Source organism: Dipodomys spectabilis, unplaced genomic scaffold, assembly GCF_019054845.1.
Source record: "Dipodomys spectabilis isolate Male_0828 unplaced genomic scaffold, ASM1905484v1 ptg000054l, whole genome shotgun sequence".
Lineage (NCBI taxonomy): Eukaryota > Metazoa > Chordata > Mammalia > Rodentia > Heteromyidae > Dipodomys > Dipodomys spectabilis.
Genome location: NW_024870731.1, coordinates 2,273,993 through 2,280,454, shown reverse-complemented (window position 1 = coordinate 2,280,454; position 6,462 = coordinate 2,273,993). Strand labels below are relative to the sequence as shown.

The 6,462-nt window shown below is 36.9% G+C and overlaps 1 protein-coding gene across 1 annotated transcript; it reads left to right on the top strand.

The window, feature by feature from the left end:
- The first annotated feature begins 622 nt into the window (after positions 1-622).
- On the top strand, positions 623-2,200 carry Hesx1 (HESX homeobox 1). The gene is made up of 4 exons (XM_042680262.1): positions 623-792; positions 1,272-1,471; positions 1,752-1,853; positions 1,947-2,200. Exons 1-4 carry the CDS (start codon positions 636-638, stop codon positions 2,043-2,045), a joined length of 558 nt encoding a protein of 185 aa, XP_042536196.1. The 5' UTR covers positions 623-635; the 3' UTR covers positions 2,046-2,200.
- The last annotated feature ends 4,262 nt before the right edge of the window (positions 2,201-6,462 follow it).

Genomic DNA, 6,462 nt, shown 5'->3' with positions numbered 1-6,462 from the left:
ACTCAGTGTTAATAACATCTCCATCCTTTTCCAGCATACTGCACTCCAAATATTATTGTGTTTTCATTGACAACATTCACTATTACATATGCATATGAAAAGCAGGCATTTTCATCAAAATACTGTAATAGCATTAAGAGATTATTTTTCCCAATTTCCTTGGAAGAAAATTCACTTAGATTATTTATTGCCTGACTGCTCTCCTATCTTGCTTGTATGTTTAAGTAACTAGAGTTCATGAAAGTATAAACTTTAATATTTTAGAAAAATGTACGATTTTATACATTAATGATTTTAAATAAAAGAGGACTGTTTCACTTCTTTGGAGAAAGTTAAGTCTGTGTTCTGTTTAGGAGAGATAACACTTTTTGTCCCAGTAGGTGGCCCCCCTGGTGTAACCATTAGTTGCTAATTACTTGCAAACAAACAAACAATTAACTCGTTAAGCTCCTGGTTGGGCAAGTGTTCATTGACATGCTAAAACTTTCTAAAACAGGATTTTAATTAGTGACGCTCTAAATCCAGCCCCCTTGTCAGCAGAGCTATAAGGTAAAATCCCAGACAGCCCTGTACACACACGTGTGGCCAGCCCACCAGAAAGAGTAGAGCTGTTGCTGTGTACAGCCCACCAGAGAATGTCTCCCAGCCTTCAGGAAGGTGCTCAGCTTGGAGAAAGCAAGACGTCTGCCTGTTCGTTTTCCATCGAGAGCATTTTAGGACTGGATCAGAAGAAGGACTGTGTCCCATCAATGAAACCCCACAGACCTTGGGCAGACACCTGGGGTTCCTCAGGTATGCTATAGCTTTAGTTTTAAACTCTTCTTAAATTTCTTTGGGGTTTTTGGTAGTCCTTTACAATAATATAAAGCTAGAGAGAACCTGGGGTTTCATTCAGAAACTTGGGTTACATCTAGAATCTGCCTCAGATGCAATGCTGTAAGTACCCTTGCAGGAAATACTGAGAACCTGCATTTATTTACTTTAGATCTCTTTCCATGTATGTTTAACATCCAAGACTTTCAAAATCTATTTCACCCAACAAGTAAATACTAGAGTCTAACATATTCTCTGTCACCAAGGCAGGATTTTAATTTTGTTTAGCTTTTGGTTTTTAGGTTGTTAAGGGGGTAATTCTTTGTGAAATCCACAGCATTTCTCTAGGGATATTGAAAACAAGTTCTTACAGCACTCTGGGACACAAGATTGGCCATGTGAGAAGGGTTGGGGTTTTGTTGTTGTTATGGTTGTTGTTGACTTTTTTCTGATTTTAGAGAAAGATGCTGGCCTCTCTTTACATGTCCCAAGTCTTCCCAATGGGATCTCATTTCCTTCTATTGTGGATCACCCAATGCCAGAAGAAAGAGCCTTGAAATATGAAAATTACTTTTCAACCTCAGAAAGGCTATCATTGAAAAAAGAATTGAGTTGGTATAGAGGCAGAAGACCAAGAACTGCTTTTACCCAAAACCAGGTGGGAAGTTTTTTCATCCAATAATGATAATAGAAAGGCTTTAACTGACACCGTGGTGTGCAAAAAGCTATTGACAGGGATCCCAAGTTAGAAACCTTATTAATGAAACAAAGGGCTATCATATTTTAATGGTTTCTCACTAATCACTTTTTTTTTTAACAAAAAGTATTAGGATTAATTGCCCACAGTTTAAATACAATTTGTGTTTTACGAATTAAAGCCTATTTGGGGGTGGCATGAGAAATATTAACACTTTTTAAAAAGTATTTCTTTATTCTAGGTAGAAGTATTGGAAAATGTCTTTAGAGTAAACTGCTATCCTGGCATTGATATAAGAGAAGACTTAGCTCAAAAATTGAATTTAGAGGAAGACAGAATCCAGGTAAGGCTCATAATGGTTGCTATTTGTGATGATTGAAATGTCATGGACAATAATATCATTTCTGAGACCTATTTTATTTTTCCTTAATTTTAGATTTGGTTCCAAAATCGGCGTGCAAAGCTGAAAAGATCCCATAGAGAATCACAGTTTCTAATGGCAAAAAAAATTTTCAACTCAAATCTCCTGGAATAGATAAAAAACCAAACCTGTGTAATTATCTTCCAGTTGTAGAACCTGAAGAATCATGGAAATACCAACTGTTAGTAATGTGACACTTCCTGCATTTAATTTGAATATTGTCATTTTCTGAAAATATAAATGATTATGATTATATTATATTGGGTACTTTTCAGTTCTAATAAAGACTTTTCTTATATATTTTAATAAACATATATTCAGAAAAATCGGCTATTTTTAAGTGAGTAAAGTTAATCTAATAAATTAGTATGCTAAAAATCAGTAAATCCCATTTACAATATATTTCAAGTAAAGTAATCCAAGCAATAAGGGTTCAGTCTATTTTAGTTGGATATCTTCAAGCATGTTTTTGAAATATGATTTGCTTAACTGTATGGTAGAGTATAATTTATTTGTCTTCAATTTGTCTTGATTTATGGTATTAGTAAGAATTTCTTACCATATATCAAAGCAAATCCCTATGGCATGTAAATTTGTAGGTTGCTTTTTTTTTTCTTTTCCCAAGAGAGGTCATTGTGCCAAAGCAGAGATATAAAGGCACCAGCTCTCATATTCATATCACTGTGTTACACTATACAGAAGAATTAAGCTGCAAATAAATGCACATTTTTTAAGTTTCTAGTCCATTTAATGTTGTGCTCTACTTTCTCTCCTTTAAGTGACATTGTTCATCTGGCTTTATGCCTATTTCCATTGAGCTGTTCATTTTGTTATCATACTATGTTGACTGAGAAGATACCTTACGTTCCTTTTATATGTGTTCTGATATAATCAGTGAAAATAATCAGGGCAGTTTTTGTTTATTAAATTGGCAATACAGATCTTTTTTTCTAAAAAAGAAGTTTTCATTACACTAACATTTTCATTGTACAAGTGGTGTTCATTGTGATAATTCTACACATGCACATAATGTACCACCAAAATCACATTCTAAGGGACAAAACTATGTTTTCATTTCATTTTTTGTTTTCTCATTATACCATTCAGATAAAGCTGGAAAGAGAAGAAGCTGTGTAACAGCATCTCCTAATGGAGATTTGAATGTTTGTTCCCAGTTAATGAAAAACCTCATTAGGTAGAGGGTTTTGTCAGTTGATTTTTTTTTTTTTTTAATGTTAGCTTGAAGACACTGTCCAATGGAGGCCATATTTCAGCTTACTCTCTTTAAACCGAATTTTCCCTTGCTTTATCTTTATTTTCTTTCCTAAGCCTCTTTCTTTCCTTTCTTCCAGGGATAACCACAGTGAAAGTTCTTGTTGAATTATCAAATCTCTGTAATTTTTCCCCTTTTCTCTTTAACAGGAGGGAGTTTGACCTGTATTTATGAGGAAAATCAGCCTGACTCAGAATTTAGAGGTTATTAAAATCATAAAAAAGTATTTATTTAAGGTAGAAAGCTCTGTGTCCCAACAATGACTGGGTTTATTCTGTTCCACTATTACTCAGGTAGAAGACAGGAGTTAAAAAGCAGGGCAAACAGGAAGATGGGAGCTGTTAAGTATCTCCCCAGGAAGACTGGGCTGCTTTACACAGTATGAAGGGCTACTTCTAGCCAGGCACCCATTGCTCATGCCCATGATTCTAGCTACTCAGGAGGCTGATATCATGGTTCAAAGCCAGCCTGTGCAGAAAAGTCTATGAAATGCTTATCTCCAATTAAGTACCAAAAAAGCCACAAGTAGAGCTGGGAATCAAGTGGTAGAGCGCTACCAGCCTTGAACAGAAAAGCTAAGACAGTGCCCAAGCCCTGAGCTTCAGCCCCAGGAACAGCACAAAACCAAACCAAAACAACTGCTTCTTTGAAGGACTCATTATGAATTATATTAGTCAGAATATATCTACCTGGCACTTCACTGTCAATTAAATTCCTATGAAATTGTGATATTGGAGGCTGATAGTCACTGGAACTAGGCCACTGGAAATATATAGTTTGAAGGGAACTGGGAGTGATAGTAAGCTCTTATTTTAATCCCCAAAGTCATATATACTATAACAATTAAACACTAGAGAAGTAAAGTATAAGCTGCCTCAAACCTTCTCCCTCAAACACAATCATTATTAAAAAGTTTTTTTAGGGCCGGGCGCTGGTGGCTCATGCCTGTAATCCTAGCTACTCAGGAGGCTGAGATCTGAGGATCGCAGTTCAAAGCCAGCCCGGGCAGGAAAGACTGTGAGACTCCTATCTCCAATAAACCACCAGAAAACCGGAAGTGGCGCTGTTGCTCAAGTGGTAGAGCGCTCGCCTTGAGCTGAAGAGCTGAGGGACAGCGCCCAGGCCCAGAGTTCAAGCCCCACGACCGACCAAAAAAAAAAAAAAAGGTTTTTTATAGGTCTTGTGTTTCACTTTAAAAGATCTGTGTTGGTGAGTACATATGTGTGTATACTACACTGTTTCTCTACTGTTAGTTTTGTCATTATAAACACAATTTAGTCTGTATATTGAGATATGTGTGTGTGTGTGTGTGTGTGTGTGTGTGTGTGTGCGCACGCATGTATTGGGGCTTGAACTCAGGGCCTTGAGTACTGTCCCTGAGTTTTTTACTCAAAGCTGGTGCTATATACTTGAGCCACAGCTCCACTTCCAGCTTTTTGGTGGTTAGTTGGAGATGAGGCTTACAGACTTTCTGCCCAGGCCAATCCTCAGATCTCAGCTTCCTGAATAGCTAAGATTTCAGATGTGAGCCATCAATGCCTGATTTCAATTTGGAATTTTCAAAGGGAAATTATGATTTGTTTGGAACTTATCTAAAATTAAAACTAATCTCCAAATCTTTGGGGAGCAAGAGGATTCTGTAAAACATTACAGAATTTAAGGAAAAATAAAATATCACAGACATGGGTAAACAACTAATAATGTGTTTACTTTTTTATAAAAGTTGTTCACACTGGGTGGCTCATGCCTATAATCCTAACTACCCAGGAAACTGAGATCTGAGGATCACAGTTCAAAGCCAGCCCAGGCAAAAAAATCCCCTTGAGACTCTTATCTCCAATAAAAAGCCAGCAGTGGAGCTGTGGCTCAAGCAGTAGAGTGGTAGCCTTGAGCACAAAGAGGCTCAGGGACAGCACCCAGGCCCTGAGTTCAAGCCTAGGACTGGCAACAAACAAACAAATAAATAAAATATAGAACTAAAAATACATATTTATGACTGAAGTAACTTATCATAGAAATGATGTATTTATTGCTGGGGATGTTACTGGTAGACTGCTCACCTAGCTTGCACCAGGCCCTGGGTTTGACTCGTAGCAACATTAAAGAAAAAAAAAAAGATAATTTTAATTGAAATACATAACATCTAAAAATCAGAAAAATTAAATAATACCAGATTAATAACTAAAAATATTTTTTCAGTACTAACAATAATTTTAAAAACAAAATAACAAGAGTTATAAGAATACTTCCTCTAAAAATCACTTGTTACTAAATAATTAGAAGCAATGTGGAATTACAATTGCTAATAAATTCGGAGAAAATATAATGATGCTCAAAGAAAAACTAGACTAATTCAAGCAAATGCCAAACAGAACAAAAATGGAAATGAAAATCTTAAAACAGAATTCTCTTTCCCTCTAAATCCACAGGCTAATCCATAGCTTGTCTGTACTCCTGATAATTCCAAGCTTTTGTCTCCTTGAATGCCCCGGACAAGGTGAACGGTAGTAACAAATCAAACTAATGCAGGTCAGGCTAATACCTAGAGAGTCTCTATTATCTGATGTCTGTTTAAATAAGGTTATTTGGTCTCTCATAATGGCATTTGTCTTTTGTGAAGCCAGCCAGACAAGGCCCATCACTAAAGAGCTTTGGAAACAATGGCTGTGTATGCTGGTGGTCAACTTTTGAGTTAATTAGTGGTAATAGCCATTTTCACTGGCTTGCATCTTATCTCACACACATCACACAAATGGTATAAATCTCTCATTAACAAACTCAACCACATAGCACCATCAACCTGTCTCGTGTCTTTGTCTAAGAGAACCTGAGCTTATCTGTTCACTTGATATGGGAACCAAATCACTATGAGAATCGTTGCTTGGTGACCCCATTTTACTAACCCTGTAGGAATAAAACTCCCTGTGCCTTTGACTAAACTTAGTGCCCAGTTTGGACCCTCCTGCCTTGCTACACCAGCCCAAAGCAACCAAGGCAGCTCTTCCTGGCTTTCTCCACACCCTGTTAGACTCACCCCTTCATTTTTTCCTTTCTTGTTTGCTATTCTCATCCTTTTTTTTTTCCTTGTTAATTACCTTTGGAAAGCTGTTGGTAGCAACAAGCTTTATTGAGTCCCACAAATGAACCCTTTGTTGCCCCTCCCCCACTAAAAAGTTTATTGCATACCCTGAGTCTGGTGTAAAATCACCAACAGTAGGAGGAAGTTAATGTCTGTTCTCTTTCCCTAAGATGGCCTAA

What these genes read in the sequence shown, in the direction of transcription:
- Hesx1 (XM_042680262.1), top strand. Translation starts at nt 636, where the DNA reads ATGTCTCCCAGCCTTCAGGAAGGTGCTCAGCTTGGAGAAAGCAAGACG. An exon ending in AGACACCTGGGGTTCCTCAG is followed by an intron (nt 793 to 1,271) that starts GTATGCTATAGC and finishes TTCTGATTTTAG; the next exon opens with AGAAAGATGCTGGCCTCTCT. An exon ending in CTGCTTTTACCCAAAACCAG is followed by an intron (nt 1,472 to 1,751) that starts GTGGGAAGTTTT and finishes TCTTTATTCTAG; the next exon opens with GTAGAAGTATTGGAAAATGT.